At 36.3% G+C, this 27,167-nt stretch overlaps 1 protein-coding gene and 1 pseudogene across 9 annotated transcripts in view; one reads left to right on the forward strand and one right to left on the reverse strand.

Annotated features, from left to right (window-relative positions):
* Positions 1-27,167, forward strand: part of ERBIN (erbb2 interacting protein) — a 92,991-nt gene that overhangs the window by 8,319 nt on the left and 57,505 nt on the right. For 7 of the 9 annotated variants that reach the window (XM_016202653.2, XM_016202655.2, XM_016202657.2 and 4 more), the window contains exons 2-3: positions 23,256-23,453; positions 24,144-24,261. In XM_016202653.2, coding sequence (XP_016058139.2) covers positions 23,265-23,453; positions 24,144-24,261 — 307 coding nt within the window. In that variant the 5' untranslated portion in view covers positions 23,256-23,264. Of the gene's footprint in view, positions 1-20,589; positions 20,638-23,255; positions 23,454-24,143; positions 24,262-27,167 lie in introns of those variants that run through there. The other 2 variants (XM_016202654.2, XM_087815395.1) reach the window with 2 other exon arrangements.
* LOC107529301 (dnaJ homolog subfamily A member 1 pseudogene) lies at positions 8,256-10,522 on the reverse strand (annotated as a pseudogene).

A 27,167-nucleotide genomic window follows, 5' to 3' on the forward strand; every position in this document is an offset into this window, starting at 1 on the left:
AAAATCAATTTAAAAAATAATAACCGAAGTTTTCTTATTTTGGCTTGAGGAGTAAAATAATCATCTAGAGTAATTCCAAATTTCTAATGAGTGGTAACACCATTTGTTGAATAAATCATCTTTTTACCTCTAAAATTCTATCTTTATCAGTAGTAAACTTCCAGATATACTTATGTCGTGATTTCATTTTTATTGTGTTTTTTGTTATAATAATAATATGCTGTCTTCACACCCTTCCCCCCATTATATGCTTCATATCTGGAAGCGTTGGTGTATTGGACTTCAGTCATTCTTATTAAGTTCTGAAAAGAATTCTTGTTGGTGTGTTAATGAGAGTGCTTTGAATTTATAGATTAATATAGGGGATAATTGATACCTTTATAATAGTATATCTCTTTCTAGGAAGGTAAATTTTGCATTTATTTATTGTTTATGCCCTTTAATGGAGTTTATGGTTTTCTTCTTGCCATATCCTTGTTTCTTCTTAATATGCACTTGTTCTTATTAAGAAATATGTATATGTTTATTTCCAAACATGTAATGAAAGAAGGGTGAGAGCTGCTGCTGTTATGAATGGCTATATTTCATTAATTGTATTCTCATCTGGATATGTAAAAAGAGGGAGGAGGGTGATTTTTTTTTTTTTTTTTGAAATATTACCTACTACAGTTTACCTGAAGACTTAAAAAAAATTGCTAATAGATTTTTTGATGATATGCTTGGCATATATTCTAGGTATACAAGTTTAGATGCCCTAGTAAATGGTATACCTTTTGTTTTTTAATTGAATCAAATATTGTATGTTCTGATATTTTATAATATGCATACTAACAAGTACATAATTACACATCTTTTTAGCTATTAAATTATTCCTTCAATATTCTTTCATTGCTTGTGATCACCCTCCAACATTCTTAGAATGGCAGCCTGATTAATCTTTGTTAAGGGGATAAGGGATTTTTATTGCTACCCAGAGCTTCCATTTAATCATACTGTACTTGCTTTCTTTAGCATATTGTCTGGCTGTGGGAATGGGAAGGAGAAAAATAAAATTTGCTTAACTGAGTATCGTTTGTTAGAGAAGCAGAAATCCTTGGGTTGATTGAAGCACAAGTTGGTCGCTGCCACTGCGCCCCTCTTCAGTGACATGAGAATGGCTTCTTCAGTCTTGTTCCTTAACTGCTTTTTAGTTTATCTCTGGAAAAAAACCAATACTAGTTGTAAACATTTTCCTTGAACTGCTTAGTATTTAGTGTGATGCACAATAATAATTATGTATATCATTAAGTTATTTTGGTCCTTTATTTGATTATAATAGTAAACTCTCTAGTTATGTAAGTTTATGTACCTAATAAATGTTTCCCAAGAGATCTTTGCCACTACTTACACCCTAGAGTTTATTTTTGTCAATTTACATGTTTCACTGACCTTGGTATTATCCTTTCTTGTAATATATTTATTCTGGTGTAAATGAAAGATACAGTCTCCAGAATGTTGATATTTTCTTCATATTCAGTGAATTTTATCACTGAAAGTAACTTAGAAATAGTCTGTCCACATAACCATCCTTTCTTTTCTTTTTAATTATCCGAAGAGGAAACTATTGGCCCAGAAGGGAAAGTGGTAATCCTAGAGGTCATTTAGTTTGTTAGTGACAAAAATGAGATTAGAAAAATAAATTCAGGTTTCTTGACTATTGGTTTTTCCCTTGTGCCAGCATTTTCCTAGATATGTTATAAAGCATACAGTTTCTTTAGAATAGTACTGATTTTTATGTGCCAAATGTTTATTTTATTTTGTACTTCCTTTCAATTCGAATCTCCTCCTGCCCCCCAGCTTTATTGAGCTATAATTGACATATAACATTTTGTACAACATATTGATTTTTGGTATACTTATTTTGCAGTATGATCACCGCCATTAAGTAATACTTCTATTATTCCATTATGTTATGTAATTACCTTTTCTTTTTTTGTGGTGAGAGTAAGATCTATTCTGTTAGCCGCTGTAAGTATATAGTACAGTATTGTTAACTATAATCAATCACAGTGTTATGCATTAGATCCCCAGAACTATAGTTTTGTCTTGTTTTTTTCCTTCACAACTATACTTCTAACTGGAAGCTAGAATAGCCCTATTTTTCAAATATTTTCAATAGATGTTATAAAAAAAGTTCTGGGTTAACATAAATGAGGAAACCTTGGGTTAATATACTTTTTTCCCCCCTTCTTTGGCACATGCCAGTTTATCACAGATGACTGTTTTAGATTTCAGAAATAACTAGAATACAGCTCAATTTATTAAAAAAATGTTAACATCAGTATTTGAGCCAAGAAGTTACATGGAGCCCTGACTGGGTAGCTCAGTTGGTAAGAGCATTGTCCCAGTATGCCAGGGTTGTGGGTTCAAACCCAGCCAGGACACATACAAGAATCAACATTTGAATGCATAAATAAGTGGAACAACAAATCCATCCATCTCTCTTTCCACCCCTTGCTCCCTCCCCCCTTTCCTCTCTCTAAAATCAATAAGTTTTTTAAAAAGTTCCATGGTACGATTTATTCTGAAGCAGAATGTAATTTATAATTTCAGATTTTAAAATGTATGCTTTAATTTTTGAGTAGTTTTCAGCTTTACAGAAAAATTGAGAAAGTATAGAGTTCCCATAAGCTTCACTTCCCCCTCCTCTCTTTTTTCTACTGTTGACTGTTGTGAATTTGTTACAATTGGTGAACCAGTATTGGTTCATTATTAACTCATATTACATTTACCTTAGGGTTTACTCTTTGTGATGTACATTCTGTGGGTTTTGACAAATGTATAATGACATGTATCCACAGTTATTGCTAGAAATAACAACAGTGTATTCAGTGGTGATTATGGATGAGTGAAATTAATGACAATAATGTTATAAAGGAGGAGAGGGAGAAATTGGAAATACTATTATAAGGCACTTGTACTATTTGAGAAGATCAAATTGCTTTTTACTGACACATATGTAGGAATAATATAATATTGATGTTCAAGTTACCTATATTAAATGTTTGAAAACTCACTAAAAAAATTTTTTTTTAATCCTCACCAGAGGGTATTTTTTCCATTGCTTTCCAGAGAGAATGGGAGGGAGGGGGAAACATTAATGTGAGAGAGACATACTGATTGGTTGGCTCGCAGTCTGGGCCTGGGATTGAGCCTGCAAGCAAGGTTCATGCCAGAATCAAACTAGGGATCCTTCAGTTTGAGGGCTGACAGTCTAACCACTGAGCCACACAGGCTAGGACTGGAAATTCAGTTTTAAAGAAATGATAAACTTTTGGTAATTCATGTTCACAGTTTCTGGAAAATTAAAATTTAAATGTCCTGTTTCACTTCTGAGAAACAGGCAAATGATTACAGATCGAAGTGAAAGCATTCTCTTTACTAATTTTTTAGTTATTGTTCTTCAAGTCCTACTTGGCCTTTTTCCACACATTCTATTCATCCATCAAGCCCAATTGAAGTCCTATTTTTTCACTGAAGCTTTTCCAGATATTTAAGAAGTTTCACCTTCTTTGGATTTATAACTTAAAAAATATTCCCCCTTTTTTCTTTTTTAATGTTTTTGGGTGACATTAGTTAATAAAATTCTATAGGTTTCAGGTGTACAATTCTATAACACATCATTTATATATTGTACTGTGTGTTCACCACCCAAATCAATTCTCCTTCCATCACCATTTACACCCCCTATACCTTTTTGTACCTCCCCCACCCTGTTTTCCCTCATAATCACCATACTGTTTTCTTTGTCTATGAGTTTTTGGTATTTTATTTTTCTGCTTTAATTGTGGTAAAATACACATAACATAAAATTTACTTTCCTAACAATTTTAAGTGTACACTTCAGTGGTATTAAGTACACATTGTTGTTCCAGTCAATACCATTCACCTTTAGAACTCTCTTCATCTTGTACAATTGCAGTTTTTTACACATTGAACAGTAGCTCCCCATTCCTTCTCTCTTATTCCCAGCCACTGGCAACCACTATTCTCCTTTCTGTCCATGTGATTTTGACTACTTTAAGTGGCTCATATAAATGGAACCATAAAATACTTGTCTTTTAGGTTCTGGCATATTAAACTTAATGTCCTTAGCGGCCAGTGTTGGAGCACATGTCAGAATTTCCTTTTTAAGGTGGAATGTTCCATTGTACACACCATGATTTGCATAATTATTCATCCGTCATGCTCAGCTGGGTGGTTTTCACGTTTTAGGTATTGCAAATAAAACTGCCATAAACACGGGTGTGCAGGTATTTCTTTGTGACCCCGCTTTCAGTTTGGGGGGGGGTATGTATCCAGAAATGGAATTGCTGGATCATATGATAATTTAATTTTTTGAGGACCAGCCATATTGTTTTCCAAAGTGTGTGCTATTTTACGTTCCCACCAACAGTGCACAAAGGGCCTAATTTCAACACATCCTTGCCAGCAGTTCTTTCTTTTTCTGTTTTGTTTTGTTTTGGATAGTAGCCATCTTAATGGGTATGAGGTGGTATCTCATAATTTTGATTTGCATTACTTTAATGATGCATGATATTGAACATCTTTTCATGTGTTTATTGGCCATAAACACCTTTCATGTGCTTGTTTGTATGTCATCTTTGGAGAAACGTCTATTCAGACTCCTTGCCCATGTTTGAATCAGGTTGCTCTGTTGTTGTTGATGTTTAGGAGTTTTCTATATTCTAGATATTTATCTCGTATCAGAAAGATGGTTTGCAAATATTTCTTCCATTCTGTGGGTTTTCTTTTTACTCTATTTTGGCTTGATGCACAAAATTTTTTAATTTTTATGAAATCTAGTTTGTCTAATTTTTCTTTTGTTGCCTCTGCCTTTGGTGTCATAGCCAGGAACTAATTGCCAGGGACTTTTTGTTCTGTTTTCTTCTAAGAGTTTTAGTTTGGATTTATAAGTTTTAAAAAGTGCTTAGCTGTTTAATTGACAACATAAATATATAAACTGTTTTGCATTGTTTTCTAATTTGTCTTAGGTATTTTGGTTAACCTAACTCTCTCTGTCTCTCCCTTCCACTCTCTCTGAAAAGCAATGGAAAAAGTATCCTTGGGTGAGGGTTAAAAAGAAAAAAAAGTAAAAGTGCTCCCACCCTGCTCTCCTCCCCCACTTTATGTTTCATTATAGACTTCTCTTTGGAATTAAGCCTTTTATTTTCTGATAATTGTAGATTCATATGCAGTTTTAAGAAATACTATAGCGAAATCTCATGTACTTTTTATCCATTTTCCCCTCGAAGCAGCACCTTGCAGAATTGTAATAGTACATGTACTACCACAACCAGGATAGTGAAGTTGATGGTCAGGATACAGGGTAGCTCCATCATTACGGGAATCCCTGTTGCCCTTTTATTACTACTATACCCATCTCCCTCCCATATTTCCCCACGCCCTCATTTTTTTATTTTTAAAACTATATAGATGGAATCATATATAAGTAACTTTTGGGATTGGCTTTTTCAGTTAGCCTACTTTTCTGGAGATTTCCTCGAAATTGTTGCTTATAGTAATAGTTCATTCATTTTTTTGCTGAGTGGTATTCCACAGTATGCATATAACTATTTCATATTTGAAGGACATCTAGGTAGTTTCCAGTGTTTGGTATTATGAATAAAGCTGCTATGAACATTCATAGACAGGTTTTTGTGTGAAGATATGTTCTTTATTTCTGGGATTAATGTCTAAGCATAATTGCTGTGTTGTATAGTTTAGTTTTGGAAACTGTCAGAGTGTTTTCCAGAATGGCCATCCCAGTTTGTATTCTCATAAGCAGTGATGAGAGATCCAGTTTTTCCACATCCTTGTCAGCATTTGTTATTGTTACAATTTCTTTATTTTAGCCATTATTAAGGTACGTAGTGGTAGCTTATATTTTTACTTTACATGTCCCTAATGGCCAGTGATGCTGAACATCTTCCATCTGCTTGTTCACCATATGTGTATTCTCTTTATGTCTGCTGTCCATTTTCTTTTTTTCTTAAAAAAATATATTTATTGATTTCAGAGAGAGGAAGGGAGAGAGAGAGAGAGGGACAGAAACATCAGTGATGAGAGAGTCGTCATTAATCGACTGCCTCCTGCACACCCCTGACTGAAGATTGAGCCCCTAAACCCAGGCATGTGCCCTGACTGGGAATCGAACTGCGATCTCCTGGATCCTAGGTCAGTGCTCAACTGCTGAGCCACGCCTGGCTGGTTGTCCATTTTCTAATTGATTTTTTTTCTCAGATATGTAGCTTGTAAATATTTTCTCCTATTCTATAGCTTGCCTTTTAATTCATTTTTTACTTTAAATAACTTTCTATTTCTCAATTATAGTTGACATACAATATTATTTTAGTTTCAGGTGTACAACCCAGTGATTAGACATTTATATAACTTACCAAGTGATCTTCCCAATAAATCTCATACCCATCTAACATGATGCATAGTTATTACAATATTGTTGACTCTATTCCCTATGCTGCACTTTACATCCCCATGACTGTTCTGTAACTACCAATTTGTACTTCTTAATCCCTTCACCTTTTTCACTTATTCTGCCAACCCCCTCCCATATGGCAACTGTCAAAACGTTCTCTTTATCTATGAGTCTGTTTCTATTCTTTGTTCATTTATTGTTTTTTAGATTTACTTGTTGATAGATATGTATTTATTGCCATTTTATTCATATTTTTAATCATTTTCTCCTCTCCCCCCCTTCTCCTCCCTCTCCCCAGTGCTGGAGCTCAGAGGGAGTGAGTCTGAGTTAGTCCATGTGCGCACGGGCCCTTGAAGAGGAGCATCTGGGACTCCAGCAGCTCTCTGTCCCACTCAGCCACAATCCCTGCTGGTTTTTACAGCCAGAAATTATGGGGTCTTTTCTTCCTGGCACTGGAACTGTGGACTGGAAGAGCTGGTGTGGGGTTGAGACCCCTTGCTTCTCAGGGGGCTTCTCCAGAGCCCAGATATCCCTCCTGATTTTTACGGCCACACGTGGATGTGGGACCAGGCTGTTCCGGTCTCCTCCCCTCCTACCAGTCTCCATGTGTCTGCCTGTATCCTTAGTTGTAGAACTTCGGTTCAGTTAGATTTCAGGTGGTTCTAAATGATGGTGGTTCTGTAGTTGTAATTCTGATGTGGTTGTGGGAGGATTCAAGTACTATGTTTACCTATGCTGCCATCTTGACTGGAAGCCCCCCTTCATTCTTTTAACAAGTCTTACAGAGCAAAATTTTTCATTTTATGAGGTCTAATTTAACACTCCTTTATGAATTATGCTGTTTTTAAATATAAGATGTTTTGCTTGTCCCTAACTTCCAAGTTAGCCTGCTCCAGAAGTCACTACTCTGAGGCTTACCATGATCCAAAGAGAAGGAAAAAAATACAACTAAGGACTGATACCATTATATATATTTAAAAAAAGATGGCATGAAGAAGGGAATGCAATTCTATAAGTGCAGTCCCTCTAGAAGCAGCTTATTATGATAAACCCCTTCTTTTGAAAAGTATCATTTCTGTCACTGATACTGCAGGCTAAATTTTATGGCATGCTATCTTCAAATAACAGTTGAGGCAATAGAATAAATGCAGAGGTATCATAATGAATCCCACTTAATACAACTATACAGGCTAACACCTCTCTACAAATTGACTGAGCCCGGGGATGGAACCTATAACCCATGTACATGTCCTTGACCAGTAACCGAACCTGCGACCTTTGGTGTGCGGGCTGACGCTCTAACCACTGATCAGCACTGGTCAGGGCAAGGCAGGGGGTGTTAAAAGTAGTTATTAAACTTACCTTGTACACTGAAGTCATCATACATGCAGGGCAAAGTCAGAGCTTTTATATTTGAGTTTATCCTTCATTTAACTGTTAAAACACTACTATAGTTGAATATTAAAACAAAAAACAATAGAAAGTAGTGAGCATATTATGATTATAGTCCACTCATTCACTACTGCATATAACATGCAACAGACTGACGTAGTTTTTTGCGGGGGGGGGGGTGGGGGGGTGGTTGAGGCCTGGAAGAGATTAATCAAAGAACTTATATGCTTATATGCATAGCCCATGGACAAATGATAGTGTGGGGAAGGCTTGGGAAAGGGGCGGGAGCAGGGTGGAGGGGCCCAGTGGGGGAATAAAAGGGGACATCTGTAAACTTTCAACAATAAAGATTAAACCTATTTTAAAAAGTTCCAGCAGTGAGTTTTACTCACTGGCCCCTTAAAGAGGTCTGACACTGAATACCACCTTTAGGATGGTGGTCATCATCCTCAGATGCTTCTCCATGGTAATGGCACTATCTTTTTTTTTTTTTTTTTAATATACATTGATTTATTTTCAGAGATAAATCAATATATCTTCAGAGAGAGGAAGGGAGGGGGGAGAGAGATAGAAGTATCAGTGATGAGAGAGTTGTCCCCGACCTAGGATCGAGCCTGCAACCTGGGCATGTGCCCTGACCGGGAATCGAACCCTGACCTCTTGGTTCCTAGAATGATGCTCAACCACTGAGCCATGCCAGCTGGGCACCATCTTTCTTGATTTTGATCGAAGTCCACCAGTTCTACCTGGCCATTTCATCAGTCTCTTCTACTTACTTTCAGGTGGGAGTTTTTTTTTTATTTTTTTATTTTTATTTTATTATTATTATTTAAATTTTATCTTTATTGTTGAGAGTATTACAGGTGTTGTTTGTTTTTTAAATATGTTTTTATTGATTTAAGAGAGAGAGGAACGGAGATGGAGAGAGAAACATCAATGATGAGAGAGTTGTCATTGATCAGCTGCTTCCTTCATGCTCCCGACTGGGGATCGAGCCTGCAACCCAGGCATGTGCCCTGACCAGGAATCGAACCACGATCTCCTGGATCCTAGGTTGATGCTCAACTGCTGAGCCACACTCGGCTGGGCCAAGGTAGGAGTTTTTCCAGCAAAGAAAGTTTATTAAGAGAGAGAAAGCCATTCTCAGGAAAGTTTACCTGAAATTCAATGATTAGGCGCCTCTTTTCATCTGGTCTCTTATAAACTGGCATGCCTTCATTTAGCACACACTTGATATCGCCATGCTTGACAATCAGACCTGATGAGAGGTGATGACTGTGGTTTGGTTGTCAAGAGTAGCTGTTGGCTTTTGGAAGCCACACAATGCTTTAACCAGCTGTATGTCCATACACAGGAAAAGGTCTTGTAGAATAAAAACAGCATGGCCCTTCTGATCTAAAACAAGGATATCTCCTGGCTCCAGTCCTGGTTCCTGGTCTTCTTCATCATGGGGTGTTACCTTATGGCCACCTTTAATGCCTTTATCAATATGAATTTCTAGAAGCTTCTTCTCTCAAACTATCTTCCTTCCATTGTAGCTTTTGCATGTGTCTTTAGGACTGATCTGTTCTGCATGGCCCTGGCACTCCACGCACACAGATTGAAATTGCTGAACCATCCCAGGTCCTGTTGGATGAATTCTCATTTGCATCCCAGTACCTTGGCAGTTGGGACAGTACTCAACTGCACCATTATGTAGATCTTCTAAGGTTACTGAGAGCTGATGCTGCGTTCTCTCTTCATCCTTCCTCTTCCTCCAAAGAACATGTCGAAATATCCATGGGAGAGCCCAGACTGCCACCTGCTCCACCTTCTTTAATTGCCTGTTTTCCTCCTTTGTCATATAATCCCCCTTTCTTTGCATCAGAGAACACTTCATAAGCTTGAGAAATCTGTTTAAACTTCTCTCCTTCCTTTGCGTTCTTATTAGGGTGATACTTCAAGGCCAGGTTCTTATAAGCCTTTTCGGTTCTTCTTTGGGTTTGACTCCCAAAACATCATAGTAAGTGATTTCTTTCACCAGTTTTGACAACCAGTGAGTGGGCCATGGCCGGTGTGGGGGAGCGGGAAAGAGCCCATTGCTGTGTGCAGCTTGGGCAGCCGTGCTCCCACTGAGCGTCTGGAAAGTCCCACCAGATTTTACATTTAAATCTGTGGTCCATATTGAGTGAATTTTTAAATAAGGCCTATGGATGTCCGGTTGCTTCAGCACTATTGAAAAGGCTGCGTTCTTCTTCTGTTAAATTGCTTGCATCTTTGTTGAAAATCAGTTGGGAATATTTGTATAGGCATTTTGTTGTGTTTCTTTCCAGTCTTTTCTTAAGCTTGTGTGTATGTGCATAAGATATATATTTTTTGTTTTGAGAAACACTGTTCCTAGCTTTGTTCTCCTTTTATTATGAGCAGATTTCCATTTATGCATAAAAAGTCACCATTTCAGTGATTACATAATTTTCTTTTATGTAGCTCTGCTGTAATTTATTATTGATGGGATTTTATAGTGTTTCCATTCATTTTTTCATAGCATAGTATTCAACACATAGATTCTCAGTTTTTACTTGTTAAATTAATTTAGATCTACTCATTTACCTTAAAAATGACAAAATTCTGTTTTACTTTTTATCTACTTTTTAACCTACCGTCTCTGCCAAGCATTGCAGTATATCCTAGTATTGGGCACTTCAGAGTAGAGTGCTTTGACTTGTGGGGGGTGAAGAGATTTCAGTGTATCAGTTTACGGAGCAGTTTCTTCCTGCACTACGGGTATCTCATCTTTCTAGCTAGTCTACTTTTCCTATGTAGGAGCAAGGATTTGAGGCAGATTTCTGGAGGAGAAACAGAGCCTAGATTCTGTTCTCCTAGCTTTAGAAGTTATATATAAAGACAGCATTTATGCATCTGCCTTGTGCTAAGAACTGTTCTGGCTCAGGGGAGAGGGCGAGGAACACATACCAGATGAAGTCCTGCTCAGTTCCGTTGGAGTCTCTAAGTAGCACTGCCTTTAATCTGGTGAAGGAAGAAACATTCTTTTGTCAGGATCCAGTGTTCCATTCAGCTTTTTTACTCATGTCCTTAGTTCGCTGTATAACTTTCTAGCTTTGTTTGTTTGTTTGTTTGTTTTTAGATCTTGAACTGCAAACTTTTTTTGACTTGTTTTTGTATTCTTTTGCCATATGATAGAATTATTTAAATAAGATCCCTGTGTGTTCAATTTGACCATTTTGACTATTATTTTGATATTTCTTTTTAAAATTAAGGTTTGAGGTGACTTTTAATAGGATGGGAATACTATCGTTAATAGGATTAGAAAATTGGATCCAAAGAAAGGAGGAACTATGTAACTTTTAAGTAATTTAGCGTCATTGCTGTGATAGAACATCAGATATGGCGAAGCTCCCTGTGAGCCACGATTCTCATTTCCCTAAATAAACATCACAAGTTCTTTAGAGGAGATGAAAGATCTTTTAGCATTTAAATTATAAGTGATTTCAAAATGTGAATTCCCTTATGAAAGAGCTGCTGAGTAAATGAAGGGACAGTGTTGTTGACAACAGTTTAACAGCGCGTATTCTATGGCGCTCAGGGTCTTTTTCATAATTTTTGTTTTTGTAATAGAGAAGGGTAACAATATACAGAAACTCAGTGAAGATGGATTATAGATGAAAGTAGGCTAGCTACTATGCTTCCAAAGAATAGATTTTTGGGTGGGTACTCTAACTTGATCTAAGAGTAAAATGGACATGGATGGATATAGTATTTTCAGTACCCTTGACCATCATTGTTCTCATTTGAACTTTTTCTGGCTGGGTAGAAGACAGTTTCAGGATTTTGTTTTCTAATGAAAGAAGAGCATATCAGAAATCCATTTTGCTTTCCTACAAGTATAAAAGCAAAGTGGTGTAAAGGGAACTTTTTGATGGGTGGAGGGAGATCTGTATAAGCTAATTAAGCAACACACTTCCCTCATCTGTGGAGTGGGTACAAAACTAGAACTACTTTACAGGGTTATTCTGAATAATAAATGAGGTTATTCATGTGTTTAGCAGAGTACCTAGACAGAGTAGCAATCAATAAATGTCCATTTTTGTTTTTACTTTGTATTATCAACTAGTGAGACAATTGCTAAACCTCAATTTAAATTCTGACTTTAGGACAGTGACTTCTTATAACTACAAATGAAACAGGAGTTTCTAATTCCACTTTGGTTAAATGGAATAGTTTATAGAAGTTCGCACTACAGCAGCATTTTCAACCTTTTTTATCTCATGGCACACACAGAGCTTTTACTGAAATTCTGCGGCACACCAAAAGATAAGTTTTTTCCCCAATCTGCCAAAGAAATAGGTATAATTTTGATTCATTTACACCAGACTGCTATTTTTGTGTTGGCTGTTTTTTGTTTTTATTTGACAATCTAAGGGAAAAGAGGCCATTGCTCCGGACTAAATAGTCAGGTATTGCATATTTTAAAAATTCTCGTGGCACACTGGTTGAAAATTGATGCATGATAGCAAGATAATTAATGCTTTAAGCCAGGGGTGGGGAACCTTTTTGCTGCCAAGGGCCATTTGGATATTTATTACATCATTCTCGGGCCATACAGAATTATCAGCTTAAAAATTAGCTGTGGAAAAAACTAGATTTATTGAATTTCGAGTCCCCTTTTTGGTTGCCTCAGCAGGGCCAGACCAAATGATTCTGCAAAGGCCCGCGGGCCGGATGTTCCCCACCCCTATTTTAAACTGTATATTCTCTACTATAGTGATTTCTTACTAAGAATTGGTATTTCTTCAAAGCCCAAACATTTTTTTGTCCTACTAATAACAACGATGGTAATAGTTTTCTTTCTGGTGTTCAGGCATCTTTCTAGAATGTTTATTTCTTGCTTTCTAGCAGATTTTTAACCATGTGCCATTTTAACTATTGCCTTTTAATATGACTTTGTAAAATGGATTTCTGTCTTGTATTATATTTTATAAGCTCTTTGAGGTCAGACAATCACATATACTTTATGTTCCCAAAGCACCCTTAGTAGTGAGGCAGTCAATAAATAGATGACTAAATGATGTAGTTAAAAGATAGAAGAAAAAGCAATGTTTGATTAGAAGAAAATTAAATTTTTTTCTTCTAGTTTTCTCTACATATATGATGCTATTTTACTTAAAAAGTAAATGGGTCTTTAGCCCAAGGGATGTTTAGGATGGTTTAATAGAATTACAGATATTATACCTAAAATATTAATCTGAACCCTACTAAACATGAATCTTTTAAGATAAGGCTTTCATCATGTCGTATTTTTAAGCTTTACTTAAAGTGTTAATAATTAAGCTTTTAAAATCTTCCTGTAACAGTGTTGAGAGTGATCTGGTTTTCTTTGGAAGGCTTGTAATGTTTATAATCAGAACCAGGCTAAGGTAACCCCAAAGCAAAAACATTAGCTTTATAGAAAAATGAGGATTTCAAACTATTCTCTCTTGTGATATTTTTTTGTTTGTTCTGTTTTGATTTGCAATTTCTCCTTATTTTTTGTTCTTTGCTCATGGTTCCTTCTCTATAGTGTCTCTTCTGTTAAACTTAGGAAAAAACATGCATATAAGAAATTTATCTTAAGAAATTAGAGCCTTGTCTTCACCAGGTGAATTTGCATTTTAATAGAGATGTTTGGAGAAGATCCAAAATAAATAAGTAATGGTGGAATTTGAAGCACTGTGGCACAGTGTCCAGGATTCTCGAATCAGGTCATGCTTTTCAACAGCTTTGGTTCAGTTTCTAGGGTAGCATACACACTGCATAAAAAACAATAGTGGCATTAACTGGTGTCTGGTATTTTTTTTTTTTTTTTAAGTTATTTTTCAGTTGAGCTTATAATTCGTATACAACAGAATTCACCAGTTTAAGGTGTACAGTTCGTTAATTTTTGGTACATTTACAAGGCTTTGCAGCCAATAATCACTGTCTAATTCCAAAAACATCACTCCCCAAAAAATCCATACCGATTAGCAGCCACTCCTTTTTCCCCCTGCCCCTAGACCCTGGACACCACTAATCTACTTTCTGTTTCCATTAATTTGCCTATTTGGACCATTTCATAAAAATAGAATTTTATGATATTTGGCCTTTTGTGTCTGGCTTCTTTACCACAGTATAATGTTTCCAAAGTTCATCCGTGTCATATCGTGTATCTTTGTAGTTTATCTCTTTAAAAAAATTTTTTTTAAGTCCTCACCTAAGGACTGAGGATATTTTTTCCATTGATTGTTGGAGTGGAAAGGTGCGGGTGTAGGGGGAGAGGAGCCGGGAGGGGAGAGGAGAGAGAGACGGAAACATCAGTGTGGAGGAGACACATCGATTTGTTGCCTCCAACACTTGCTGCTACCTGGGGGCTTGGGGGGAGGCAAATGGAACCCGCAACCTGTGTGCCCTTGCCTGGGAATCAAACCCCTAATCCTCTGGTACGCAGGCTGACGCTCTAATGACTTCGCACTTCAGCCAGGGCTGTAGTTTCTCTCTTTTTACAGCTGACTAACGTTGCATTGTACGGATACACAGTATCTTATTTATCTGATCATTAGCTGATGGATACCAGATTGTTTCTACTTTTTGTTCGCCTTGGCTCATCCTTCTGTGAACAGTAGTTGCAAGTTTTTCTGAAAGCGTGTGTTTTCCGTCCTCTTGGTTAGATACCTTGGAGTGGAATTTGATGGGTCATGTGGTAATTATGTTTAACTTTTTGGAGGAACTGCCAAACTATTTTCCAAAAGTGACTACCAATTTATGTTTCCGTCTGTAATGTATGAGGGTTCCAGTTTCTCCACACCCTCCCTGACACTTGTTATTTGCCTTTTTCATTATAGTCATTGCTAGTTGGTGTAAAATTTTATCTCATTGGGGTTTTGATTCACATTTCCCTAATGACTAGTGATGTTAAGCATCTTGTCATGTGCTTATTAGCCATTATTATATCTTTGAATATAGATACATCTTTTGCCCATTAGTTTTATTATTTGTCTTTTTATTGAGTTGTAAGAGTTTTTTATCTATTCTGGATACAAGTCTCTTATCAGACACATGATTTAAAAATATTTTCTCATTTTGTGGATTGGTTTTTGTTTGTGTGTTTTTTTTCATTTGCTAGATAGGGTTGATACTCTTTAATTTTAATGGGAATGTCTCTAGTATTCATTTTCTTGAACGTGATGCTAACAGTTGATTTTTTTTTTAACTGAGGAAATATCTTGTTTCTAGTTTACTGAGATTTTTGTCAAGAATATTAAATTCCAGAACTTAATAAACTGATGAACAGAATAGATTCAGTGACATGGAAGCATAAATCAGACTGACGAATGTCAGAGGGATGGAGGAGGGTGGGCGAGTGGAAGGGGAGAGAGTAACCAAAGAATTTATATGCATATATGCACAACCCAAGGACACGGACAGCGGTGGGGAAAGGGACTGGGGAGGGGAAAGGGACGGGTGGAATGGGTCATTGGGGAGGGGAAAGGGACATGTGTAATTTAAACAAAAGTAAAATTTAAAAAAAAAAGAATGTTAGATTCCCTTTTGGCAGTGTCAGGAAGATTCCTTCCTCCCCACCCCTTCATTGTTTGTGTGATGTACTGTTAATAGGTTTTTCTCATGTTCATTCATCTTGGCATTTCTAGAGTTTATTTTCCTCAGTCATGTGTAGTATTACTGCATTCGAGTTTCTTCTTTATAATTTAGGGTTTTTTGAAGTTTTCTTGAATACAAATGGTATGTAGATATTTATGTTAACTTTGATAGGTGTTGGTATGAGTTATGCTGAATTTGTACATGAATTGGGAACATAACGAGTCCTGAATCTTGTGATTAAATTCCATTCCTTGAAAGTTTGCAAGTGCTTAGTCTTTCAGAGAAGTAATTTATTGACAAACTTTTAAATTTCATTCATGATTTTCTATTTCTTGAGACAGTTTTATAATTTATATTTTTATAGAAAGTTATCAAAATTTAAAATATGTTAACTTAGTAATTTAAAAAAAATCTTCTTGTTTTGCAGTGTATGATAGATAAAGGTCTATCTAGTCCTAAATGCAAAAATACTTTTTATTTGTGCTATTAAATTCCCATTCTGATTTCTACTGGTGTGTTCCGTATCTTTAGACTTGCTGGGAAATTGTTTATTCTTAATGTTTATATTTGGCTACTCCCACCAAAAACAGAACCAGCTCTTTGGATTCATTCATCATTTTTACTCTCCCTCTTTTCTAATCATTACTTCCTGTCTTCTTTAAATTCCTCCACTAAATAGAGTCATTCTGGTGTCTAGAAAGCCATTCTGGTGTCTAGCATCACATCCTGTTGGCTCACCTCTGATTTTAACTCTAGGTGCAGAAGCCGTACCATGAGAGCTCAGTCACTTCAGGCTGATATTCCTAGAGAAAGTGAGCCCCAGTGATTTCTCTGCTATGGGAGGCTAACTAGACCTGGGAAATACCATGGGCTAGTAGCGAAGGAAAGTTAATGTCCCTAGAGGCAATTCCTAAGCAGTGGGAGACAGGCACAAATGGGTAACAACAGCTCACCTCTCATCCTATAGACAGACAATTCTGAGAGATCTGTGCACTTGTCAGGAGGTTTAAGTAAAATGAGCCCCAGTTGCTCTTATGGGTGATTCTGATAATGTACCATTCCTTATATTGACTTTCGCTCCGTCTCTGTCATACTCTTCCTGCTCCCTCAGATAATCTCCTAGACAGAATACCTGCACTCAAGTTCTTATTTCAGCCTTTGCTTTTGAGAGAACCCAGACTGAGACAGGTGTCATTAGAGTACTTAGTATTTAAAGAGTTGATCACATTCAGAACTTGAAACTGGATATCATCTAGGGATGAGTATAGATAGAGAAGAGGGCCAATATCTGTGTTCTCTGTCACTATAATGTGTTAAGGGGTTGGCATAAAGTGGAGCAACTAGCAAAAGAGACTGAGGTGTGACCAGTGGTGTAGGAACAAAATTAGGAGGATGTGTTGCTTTGGAAGCTAAGTTAAGAAAATGTGTAAAGTAGTGGGGAATGATGCTGCTGATCAAGTGAGATGTGAACTTAGAATTCTCTGTTGGATTTGGCAATATGTAGGTCTTTGATCACCTAGGAAAAACAGTTTCCGTTGAGGTATTGGGAGTAAAAGTGTGATTGGAGTGGGGTTAGGAACAGTTGATGGAATAATTGAAGGCAGTGTATATTGTATAGACAGCTTGTTTGGAATTTTGCTGTTAAAAGGAGCAGAGAAATGGTTTGGTAGCTGGAGAGATGTCTTCAGGAGAGGTCCTTTTTAAGACGGGAGGAAAAATACACCTACTTGGTATATCATATTGCTGCATGTGTTCAAAATCAGTTGTTCCTTAGAGTATGTTAGAGAACTAGGATTCTCCTTGGTTTATTTCACCATCCTGTTCTGTTCCATCAAGGCTACCCAGATCATGTTTAAAGAGTTCAAGGAGGTGCCTGGCCAGAGGTGGCTCAGCAGTTGAGCATTGACCTGTGATCAAGGAGATCATGGTTCAATTCCCTGTCAGGACATGCCTGGGTTGCTGGCTCAGTCCCCAGTCGGGGGTGTGCAGGAGGCAGCTGATCAATGACTCTCACATCATTGATGTTTCTATCTCTCTCCCCCCTCCCTTCCTGTCTCTGAAATCAGTAAAGATATATTTTAAAAAAAAGAGAGAGTTCAAGGAGGAAAAGAAATTATTAAAGGTCATTAGCAGAAACTTTGAAGATTGGGAATTACTCTGGCATGGAGATGAATATGAGGAAATAAAGAAAAATATGGGAATACACATGAGAAAGTTATTCCTACCACAGGATTGTGTGTTATGGGAAAGAGTTAAGATGTTTCTTGGTTTGAAATAATGCCAAGATTTAATTTTCCTACCACATTAAGCAACATCATTGCGAATGTACAATATGTTTGTGATACATACTGCCACGAATGTTGCCTGGCACAGCTTTTATTGACCTGTTGTTGAACAGAACCAATTATATGTTAGAAATTTACACACAGACCTCTGGTTCTCCTTCCCTGCATCCTTTCACCTTCCCTGAGTTTGATTATGAGCCATATTGAGCTGCTTCTTTCCTCATTCTCCCTCTGACTCCTCCCTCTGGTTGAAGAATGACCTAATGTTAGGACTTCAGAGGTAAGTAAACCAATTCTATGTGAGGTGTTGGCATTTGTAGGCATATTTCCAATTGTGGAATGAGTTTTTTTCTGTAAAAACAATTAGGCCCTCTTGTTCCACAAATTGTGTCATTCCTCCTAAACTGAGATGGAGAATTCTGAAGTTTTCTTCTACCTTGAGCAGTTTTCCTTCACGATGTTTTAGATAAAGAATCTTGAGCTGCCCTGGCCGGTGTTGCTCAGTCATTAGAGCCTTGGCCTGCTTACCCTGAAGAGTCTCGGGTTAGATCCCCATCAAGGGCATGTGCCTGGGTTGCAGCTTCAACTGGCTGGGAGCACACGGGAGGCAGCCAGTCGATGTGTGTGGCTCACATCGGTGTTCCTCCCTCCCTCTAAAAATCAGTGCAGAAATATCCTCAGATGAGGAGTAACAGCAAAAAAGTAAGAGTCTTGAGTTTTGGGGGTGGGGGAAGTAGAAGAGGGTATGAGGTGGGGAAAGAATCTTGAGTTTTATATCTAATATCTTAAATCAGAACGTCTAAAAGGCGTGGTAATCTGCACTTTTTAAAAATACCCGGCATGAATTTTATTCAGCTAGTTCTTCCATCACACCCCAGGTTTCTTCTGTTTTCCTCCTCGAGCAGCTTTTTCACTGGTGAGAGATTTTGTTAGGACGGGCAGTGAATTGTTGCCTGAATCTCTTTATAAAACTTCACCATTGGGCTCTTTCTTTAACTGGATTATTTCCACCTGCCTACAGCCCCACTGTTGTGACTCGGTTCATATTCTGTCCTCACCGCTGCTCTGTCTCCCTAATGCCCTCCACGGCCAGGTGCCTCAGCTGTCGTGTTTGTGATGTCAGGGGTGCTGTGCTGTCTTATTTCTTGAATCCCCTCCGAGCACTGTTTTGTCTCCAGCACTCCACAGAAAGTGATGTCAAGATAATAACCTTTGCATTGCTATACAGTGGTAATTCTAAGTTCTTACTAACACAGCTGATGACGTCTTCCTCCTTGAAACTTTTTTTTTCAGTTAGCTCTTAAGATATCACCCTTTTTAGTGTTTCACTTGACTCACTGCTGCTTTTCAGTGTCCTTAATGGTTCCATCTCTTCTTTTTTATCCATTTTTATGTCGTCTCTGGGCTCAATCATTGAACCTGTCCTTTTTTCTATCTACTTTTATGCCCTTGATGCTTTCATCTAATTTTATTGCTTTAAATGTCATCTCTAAGCAGATGACTTCAAAATGTATATCCTCAGTTTGCATCTCTTTCCTACATTCTGAATACCCATATCCAGCTGCCTACTCGGGACCCCACTGAGACATCTGTCAGTGTTTCACACTGAAGTTTCTAAGCACAAACTTCTCATCTCTCTCTCCAACGTGCTCCTTCCGTAGTCTTATCCATTTCAGTTGCATTGGCAGTTCCATTCTGCCAGACTACCGCATATGTGGGAGTTTGTTGAATGACAGTATTTAGTGGCTATCCTTTGCTTGTTTGTGGCATGTCCTATATGTAGAATTTGTGAAGAAGATTAAACTCAGTAGTCCTAAACCATTTAGCATAGAGACAAATAGCCTGTTATATTTAGGGTCACTTTGTAAAACTTTGAAACACATATTAATATCACTGAATTTTTAAGAAATATTTCTTCTGATGTATATGCTTTTTAGTAATGCTGTTGTTTTGGGTTTCAGGTTATCTCACTTTGGAATATGTTGGCTAAAAGTATAGAAAATTTAGCAATGCTTTAAGCAAATAGAAGATGTCGTTTTCTTACAAACTAAGACATCCAGAATTAGGTAGTAGTTAGCATTGCTTCAGGTAATTCTAACAGCAGTGCTATTAGAGACTGCACAGCTGGCTGTGTTTCCCCTCTGTCAGCCTTACTGATTGGGTTTTAACCCTCATTCTTGTTGAGTTAGGGTTCTAGGATGATTGTTGCGCAGTAGATACCACATTCACACCTAGTTCTGGATACAGAAAGCACATTTTTTTGGTAGAACCAACCCTCATTCCACCCCCAAAGCAGACTTCTGAGTATATGTCACTGATTTTAACTGTGTCATCCATCCATCACCTGTGCAGTCTTCTTGGAAAGTTCAAAAGTGGGTATTTAGTGGGGTCTATTGCCAACCTAAGAGAAGAAAAATTCTGGAAGGAGGAATAGAATCTGATAAGCTATTAACAGTTTCTGCCACATAAAACCATCAGAAACTACTAAATTTAAATATAATTGGTGATTAAAGTTTATTTGCTTGGAAAAACTTGATCATTTCTCAGTAAGATCACATAAATGGGATTTTAATGGTAGATAGAAGGATATTTGTTATTTGATATAGAACAGGGCATCAATAGTTTACAAATGAATTAAGAATAATCCATTTCTTTAGAAGTTAGTAAGTTTGTGTGTGTTAGTTTATACTGGTGAGTTTTTGAGAAGTTAAATTTACATTTTGAGATAAATAGGAAATTAGAAGAGATGTTTCTTAGAGTCATAAAGATCTAATTTTTTGTTAATTTTGTTTTTCGGGTTTTTTGTTTGTTTGTTTGTTTCCATAGAATGTTGGCTCAATTAAGAAACAGCAGGGAGATAAATTCAGCCAAGTGGTAAGTGGCTTTAATTTTTTTTGTTAGAAAGTGTTTTGGGGGGAGAAATTAAAAAAGAAAGTGTTTTGGCTTCTTATTTTGCTTCTTCTTGGCTAGCTCCTCTTTCTTCACTTGATTAGAAAATTTTTACATCTACTGTTTTAAGCCTGATTTATAACGTCGCTCTTGCTTATCAAAACACGAAAATTCTAATTAGTAGTCTCCATGTTGATCACTTCCTGTTCAGACCAGGCTAGGCTTTCTTCCTTTGGTTTACTTTCTTATAGTATTGTGTAAGGGAGGAACTCTTTGGATGTTGTTACTCATATATTTCTCTTTCATATGTTAGTTCCCTCCTCTCCCCTCAGTAATGTTTCCCTTGTTTTCAATCAGCAGTTTTTAGCCTGCTAAATTGGGGTCCATTTTTGTATTTGCTCAAGGCCCACCGTTTAATCTGAGGTCTGAACTGCTCTCTTCATAGCCTGTGTCCACAGGAAGTTATCATTTGAGTTGTAAACTCTTGTTGTAGCTTCCTAGAGATAGGCATCTAATTCCTTTTCTGAATTCATTGTCTCTTCTGCATTCTGCAGTTTCTGAACATCTGTCTGCAACGTGTTCTATCTATTCATGATTTATAGTACAGAAAAATCTTGGCAGTTGTTTCACCTTCATTAGCAATTACTCTGAGAAAGGACAAATGGTGGACGGAGACCTGACTGGGGTGGTGAGCACACAGTACAGTGTACAGATGATGTGTTGAAGACTTGTGTACCTGAAACCTGTGTAATTTTATTAGGCAGTGTCACCCCAATAAATGCAATAAAAAACCCAGTTACTCTGCCCTGTGAATTGCCTTATACCTCTAGTGCCCTGCACAGATGATAATACCTAAAATAGACTCTTTTAAAAAAATCACATATATTTAATAGTAGCATTTCATGTCCTTTATTCTCAGAAATTATATCCCCTAACCCATTATGACTTCTGGAAAATGGATTTTTAAGCCATATCTTTCAAGTTCTTGGATACTATCATATAAATATAAACACGGTAGTTATAATATGATGAACCAAAATAATAGTTTGAGACATCTCACCATTGTTGTTCCATAGAACTTCAGTGATAGAAATGTTGTGCATTTTCTCTTATTCAGTATAGTAGCCATGGCCACATGTGGCTATTCAGCATTTAAAATGTGGTGAGTGGCCCTAGCTGGTTTTCTCAGTGGTTAGAGCATCAGCCCATGGACTAAAGGATCTCAGATTTGATTCCCGATCAAGGGTCTCGGTTGCAGGCTTGATTCCTGGGCCCCGTTCAGGGCATGTGTAGGAGGCAACCAGTCAATGTGTCTCTCACATCCATGTTTCTTTGTTTCTCCCCTTCCCTTCCACTCTCTCCAAAAAAAAAAAAGCACTATGAGAATTTTTTTTTAAATTTTTAGTGTGGTTAGTGCAACCAAGAAACTAGATTTTAAATTTTATTTGATTTAACTTGAATTTAAGGTTAAAATGCCATATGGTCTAGTGGTAACGACATTGAACAGAACAGATGAGAACTCTTTCCCATTATTCTTAGGTGTCCCCCTAATTCATTATCAATTACGGTCTTAGCATCTCTTGAACAAAACATTGTCTTTATTTTTTGAAACCTTTTTTTATCTCAGAAACATACAAGGACAAGCTAAATTCCCCTTTGGCAATTAACTTTTTGTTAGATCAATAAAACTGCTTATTCTTATCTGTAACCCCCTTCATATAAACATAGATTGTTAATAAGAATTCAGTAAACTTTTCTGGATATTTATTTGTTAACAAGATTTTTATTATTTTTATTCAGGTATAATTGACATTATATTCATTTCAGGTGTACAGCATAATGATTTGATATTTGTATGTATTGCAAAGTGATCACAAGAGAGTTAACACCTATCACTACACAGTTACAAACTGTTTTTCCTGCAATGAGAACTTTTAAGATCTATTCTCTTAGCAACTTTCAAATATGCAACACATATTATTAACTGTAGTCACTGTCCTGTACATTACCTTCCCATGAGACAAAGATTTTAGATAGAAACATATGATGTTTGACATAGTGTAGGGGAAGAAAAAAGTTTTCTCAACCCTCTCTGGGTCCCTGGCTGGGTTTGAAAATTAAACTAACAAAGACAGATTAACAGGAGAAAAACATACAAGTTTATTTAATATAAGTTTTAAGTGACATGTGAGCCTTCATATGGAAATGAAGACCCAAAGAAACTGTTAAAACTGAATATTTTTGTGTTGTTTTTTAGAGAGAAGAACGAGGGGGGGCACACATTGATTTGTTGTTCCACTTATTTGTGCATTCATTGGTTGCTTCTTGTATGTGCTCTGAAAGGGGATCGAACTCCAACCTTACAGTATTGGGACAACACTAACCAATTGAGCTACCTGGCCAGGGCCAGAAGTGCTTGAGTTTAATTTGAAATTTAGTATATATAAATTTTATAGTACAGCAATGCTAAATGCATTTTATTGGGTATAGGGGAGGAGGTATTTATCTGTAATATATAAATTGTGATAAATGAATAATTCGTTTTGAAAAATTGTTATATTGTGTGTGTTTTAACTGAATTTATTGTTATTTGAATATTGCAGTGTCTAAAAATGACTACAAAACGAAGTTTGTTTGTGCGGTTGGTACCCTGTCGATGCCTACGAGGGGAAGAGGAGACTGTCACTACTCTCGATTATTCTCATTGCAGTTTGGAACAGGTTCCCAAAGAGATTTTCACTTTTGAAAAAACTTTGGAGGAGCTCTATTTAGATGCTAATCAGATTGAAGAGCTTCCAAAGGTATGTTAGTACTGTCAAGAATTGCCTTTGGTTATTTTTATGCCTAGAAATGTGATATTCCCAATGTTGCCATAATGCTGCCAGTATATTTGTGTGTACTGTTTCCGTTTTTTTTTTTTTTTGGTTTAATTTTATCTTAGGGTATGCAACACAATTTAAATATTTTTAAAATAGAATTTTTAACCTCTGTCTCTTCATGTTAACTGCTTGAATAATTGTGTAAATAACTTAAAATTTTGTGTTTAATTCCAGTTTTGTTATATTCATTTTAAGGTAGATAATAAGACGACCATAATTCTATATTTTGAATAATTTTAAGTCAGTTGTACTTATTTGAATTTAATTTATGTAAACTTTCATTTTGGAATAAGGGTGCTTGAAATACGAGCTCCAAAATGTACAGTATTTTACAGCCACTTATTGTTTACTACCTCAGCAGAGAATACTACCATATACTTATTCTCACTAAGTGCATTTTGTTCAAGGTAGAAGTGTGAGGATGTAAATCATTCTGAGTAGAGTGATTGTGTTCAGATTCATAAGAGCATAAAACAGAAGTCTTTCCTGGTATTTGTGTAGGTATAACTCATTCACTTTTAATAACACAATTTATTTGTATAAAGATTAATAAATGGAATATTTAAGGAAACTTAAGAAATAATCAAAGTCTTTCTTCCCTTGTTTTAATAGCAACTTTTTAACTGTCAATCTCTACACAAACTGAGTTTGCCAGACAATGATTTAACAACGTTACCAGCATCTATTGCAAATCTCATTAATCTCAGGGAACTGGATGTCAGCAAGAATGGTAAGCTCCCCCCCACACAAGATTTTGTACTTGGGAACATGTTATGTTATTAAGATTTATATTGTATTTTAACAAATAAAAAATTAAAAAGTCAGATTATAATGTATTATTGTATTAGCTTTCACATATGTAAAATTTATGTATATAAGTGATCTATGAGAGCCTAAAGCAAGGTAGATAATAAGTGTAAAAAAATCAGTGACCTTTTAATTAAAATGCTGTGATACATGTACATATTCATATATCCTTAAATTTATGTATTTATATATATTCGTTGCCCTGTTTGTAATGATGAGAAACTAGTAACAACTGTAATGCTGATTGTTGATTACACAGTTTCATATATCCATAAGAGTGGAAGTAATGTGGTTCCATCAATACTGACATGAAATATTTGCAGTGTACTTAAAGAAAAAAATTGTGCAACATTACATATGAATTGAGCATAAACAAATTATTTAATTCATTGAGAGACTGCTCTGTACTAAGTACTTTATTGAGAGCTAGAAATATAATTAGTGATGAGACGTAAAAAAGACACTGTCACTGTCTCATGGGGTGTATGGTTTGGTTTGGTTTGGTATACATTGAAGAAAGTGGAAGATAGATTCCAAAATGTTAAGTGCTTACCTTGGAGTGAGAGAGCAGTAGACACTTGAAAATTTGAGAATGAGCATATATTTTTATAATTACAAAAAAAGGAGAAAAACAATGAGAATAAATTTTAAATGCTCTGCTCAAAGATAAGACTTCAATAAACACTTAATACTCAGTCATATTTAAACAATTCTTTATAATGATTGGAGTAAATCTTTACAAACAAGCCTCAAAAAGTTAGTGCAGTAGCACCAGTAAATACCTAGCAATCATTCCATAGCCCTTGGTTCCAAAGTTATTTTTTGTTTTGATGATGTGAGTATCCAGCAGTAATCCTATCATGTCAGTTTTCCTAAATTTCAGGACTTACGAAAACCACATTAGGACAGATTAACCTGCTTTCATAATTAACAGTTAATTATGCAGTTGGCCCTCTGCATATATGGATTCCAAGCCACAGATTAAAAATTTTTTTTTAACCTTATGATTTATTTGTTTATTTGGTTTTCATGTCTAATTTTTATTCTGGAATGTAAAGCTGTTTTTAATTAAAGTGTAGTTGACATATACAATATTTTATTAGTGTCAGGTATACAACATTTATACACCTTACAAAAAGTGATCACCACAAAAAGTCCACTATCTATCTGTCCCTGTACATAGTTATTGTGATATTATTGACTGTATTCCCAGTGCTGTACTTTATATCCCCGTGACATAGTTATAACTCTTAAGTTTGTACCTCTTAATACCTTTTTGCTTATACTCCCACCATGCAGTCCTCTGGCAACTATCAGTTTTTCTCTTATCTATTGAGTCCATTAGTTTTGTTTGTTCCTTTGTTTAGTCTTTTAGATTCTACACATAAGTGAAATAATGCAGTATTTGTCTTTCTCTGAGTTACTTCATGTAGCATAATACACTTTAGGTCTATCCATGTTGTCGGAAATGGCAAGAATTCATTGTTTTTCATGGTTGAGTATTATTCCTCTGTCGATGAACACCTAGGTTTCTTCCATGTCTTGGCTGTTGTAAATAATGCTGCAGTGAATATAGGGGTGCATGTATTTTTTCAAATTAGTATTTTGTTTTCTTCAGATAAGCACCCAAAAGTGGAATTGTTGGGTCCTTCTTTGTCCCTTGTTAAAGCCTTTGTTTTTAAGTCTATTTGTCTGATGCAAATATTGCTGTCCAGCTTCTTTTGTATGGATGTGTGTGCGTTTCCATTTTCATGAAGTATCTTTTTCTGTCCCTTTACTTTCAGTCCCTGTGTGTCTTTCGATCTGGAGTTGCATATGTAAGGGCCTTGTTTTTTTATCCATTCAGTCACCCTGTGTTTTTTCAATGGAGCACTTAGTCAATTTACAATTAAAGTAATTATTTTTAATCTTTTTAAAATGAGTCATTTAATTTTGCAGTTAAAAAATTTCTATTATAGCCCGAGTGGTGTGGCTCAGTGGTTGAATGTTGACCCATGAACCTGGAGGCCATGGTTTGATTCCTGGCACATGCCCAAATTGCAGGCTCAATCCCTAGTGGGGTCGTGCAGGAGGCAGCCGATTGATAATTCGCTCTCATAATTGATGTTTCTATCTCTCCCTCTCCTTTCCTCTCTGAAATCAATAAAAACAGATTAAAATTTCCCCCCTATTATATATTGCATTTTAAATTAAAAATTTGATTGAGTTACTTTATGATATCCTACTTTTTCTCCAACACACACACACACACACACACACACACACACACACACACACACAGAGGAATGTTGTTTAGCAATAAAAAAGAATGACATCTTGCCATTTGCAACAATATGGATGAACCTAAAGGGTATTACGCTAAGTGAAATAAGTCACACACAGAAAGACAAATAACATATGATCTCACATATATGTGGACTCTAAAAAAAAACACCCCAAAAACAAATGCATAAAAAAAAACAGAAACAGACCAATAGATATAGAGAAAAAGCTAGTGGTTGTCAAATAGGAGGGGGTGGCAGGATGAGAATAAAAAAAGAGTGGTCAGAGGAGCCTGACTAAAACTGGTCAAGGAGAGAGTCTTTCTTGTCACCAGTTATCTGGGGCAGAGTGGCAGTATAGATGATTCTGGAGAGATTAGCAGGAAAAAAAATAAAAATAAATACATATATATAATATATATACATTATATATATACATAAAGTTATTTGTAATGAAATTGCCTTTATTCCTTGTAAAACTGAATTAGGAGAAATGTTCCTAGGGTAGTCTTAAAAACCAAAGGGAGCTGAAATACTGTGTATTTGTAGTAAACAATGGGGAAGAACT

Source organism: Miniopterus natalensis, chromosome 3, assembly GCF_054644295.1.
Source record: "Miniopterus natalensis isolate mMinNat1 chromosome 3, mMinNat1.hap1, whole genome shotgun sequence".
Taxonomy (NCBI): Eukaryota; Metazoa; Chordata; class Mammalia; order Chiroptera; family Miniopteridae; genus Miniopterus; species Miniopterus natalensis.